At 46.7% G+C, this 2,143-nt stretch overlaps 1 protein-coding gene across 1 annotated transcript; it reads right to left on the bottom strand.

Annotated features, from left to right (window-relative positions):
- Window positions 1-435: 435 nt before the first annotated feature.
- Window positions 436-1,887, bottom strand: CCR75_008922 (uncharacterized protein; the record flags this gene model as incomplete). The annotated part of the gene is made up of 1 exon (XM_067966969.1): window positions 436-1,887. One exon carries the CDS (start codon window positions 1,885-1,887, stop codon window positions 436-438), a length of 1,452 nt encoding a protein of 483 aa, XP_067822390.1.
- Between the last annotated feature and the right edge of the window lie 256 nt (window positions 1,888-2,143).

The raw sequence follows: 2,143 nt of genomic DNA, 5'->3' as shown, positions 1-2,143 counted from the left end.
ATACTTTCTTATTTTTGTTGATTATTGAGAATAATATTGTTATCAGGATTAAAGTTTAGCTTTTCCCAAATATTTAAATTAAAACCCAATCGGTATAATTACAATATGTCCTTAGGCATGTACACTGTTGGCATTTGCGGAAATAGATTTTTTGCATGCACCCGTTCAGGCTAACACGCAGAAAAGCCACAAGGGTGCGAAAAATCAGGTCGCGGGTTCGTTAGCCGATTCGATTACTAAAAGTGGTAACTAACAGTTTTGGTCGTTTATCGTGCTACTGTACTGGATAATCCATCATGTCGTGCGAAAGCTGTCCTCCACGCCAAAAATCAATTCTTTGAGCTTTTCAATCAGCTGTGCATGGTAAGTACTGTGTGACAAGTTCGCACTCGGCTTGTAAATTCGTGTCTTAAATAAGTCAGCTAATAAATGCTATCACTGTTTCAAAAACCAAGCGTGCTCCAGCACATCCTCCATGCTAGGGCGAAACTCAGCCTCAGGGTGCAGCATCTGCCTAACGAGATCTTTGGCTTCCTTGCTAATTCGCCACCACTCAAGCTCGTCGAAAGAAACTTCGCAAGAAATTGTCCGCTCAAGAACTTCCTCCTCAGAAGGTGCACTGAACGGAGAATACCCGCATAGAATCGTGTACAACACAGCACCAGCGCTAAAGACGTCGGAAGCTGCACTTATTGGGCGATTCTGCAGCACTTCGGGCGCTGCGTAACCAACAGTACAGCTTACCGCCTTCTTGACGGCGCACTTATCTAATTGCATTGCTGAGCCAAAGTCGCCAAGTTTAATAGTCTCGAGCTGCGTCGACGATACTTTGAAAAATAGGTTCTCGGGCTTAATGTCCAAATGCGCAATGCCGTGCTCGTGGCAATGATTGATGGCGCTAGAGATGTGGTGGAAAAGCGTCTTGGCTTCATCCTCGTCAACGGCACCATTTTGGCTGATAAATTCATACAAGTCATCACCGACACAGTTCTCAATGACCAAGTAAGTCCTATCCTTCTGATAGAACGAGTCATAAAGTGCAACAACGTTTGGGTGGCTCGAGTAATTAGTTAGCATGCGCTGAATCTCAATCTCGCTGCGAGCCGACTGGCTCTGCTTCGATGTAGAGGCTTCCGTAATCTTCATCACGTAGGATGGGTGATTTAAATCCATCCACGTGGAGCATTCCACTACTGACGAGTTTTCCGTATCCATCATAACATTACCAAGCGTAAATTTCGCAATCCAACCAAGTAGATCTGTAGCATCCTGTACAAGCTTAGCCCAGCTGTCGCGCTCATTCTTCGCCTCGAATTTAAGAATCCATTTGTCAGGTGCAACTTTATCGCTTGCATCAAGAGAATTCAATGAAGAACGCTTCGGTGCAGAGCGCTCGACGTCGGCAGGATTTCGAAAGTCGATGGACAAACGGTTCTTTGAAAGGCGATCCACGCGTGTCCACACAGTAATCGTTTGCCGCTGGCGCACCACACCTTTTTCAGAGCGTGCGTATTCCATATACGGCTTTGGACCAGTTTGCAGACGTATAATACGCGGCACGAAAATTTTCATCCAGTCAGGCAACGGTACCTGCTTTAAAGCGCGCACTTCGTGAAGCTCAAAAAGCTCTTTCTGAATAGCCTTCTGCGAGCGCAAAGAGGCGTCCTTCTCCATATTTTCTTCTAGAATCGTAAGGCGCTGACAAGCACTACTCGTGGCACCATAAAGGCTGCTTAAGCGCGAATTGCTCAGCGCTTCCAAGTCAAGCATTGTCGGCTCCATGCCACCGCTGCTCACACCTGAAGATGCTGTTGACGTCGTGAGGAAAGAAGAGCGGAAATCCTTCAAATTTGGCATATCAATGTCTAAATGATTTGAACCAAGCATGCTGCCAAAGTTGTCTGGGTCTCAAAACAAGGGCAACGCGTGGTCTGCAAAGAAAATGGCGCTTTGTGAAGCGTGAGTGTGGCCAGCTCCAACCCCGATTACGCGAACTCGTAGGGGTTGGGTCGAGCGGTTCGGTGTCGTAATCTGGCACGATCGGATTGGTCGAATTGAAGCATGCCAACAGTGGGATAATGCTGGCCGTTTTCTATCTGACTGCCCGCCACCATTTTGGATATTAATAGAATATTTCCGACCA

This window comes from Bremia lactucae, linkage group LG1 (assembly GCF_004359215.1).
Source record: "Bremia lactucae strain SF5 linkage group LG1, whole genome shotgun sequence".
Lineage (NCBI taxonomy): Eukaryota > Oomycota > Peronosporomycetes > Peronosporales > Peronosporaceae > Bremia > Bremia lactucae.
Note: the sequence above shows the minus strand (reverse complement) of the source record. Positions and strands in the feature narration are given on the sequence as shown.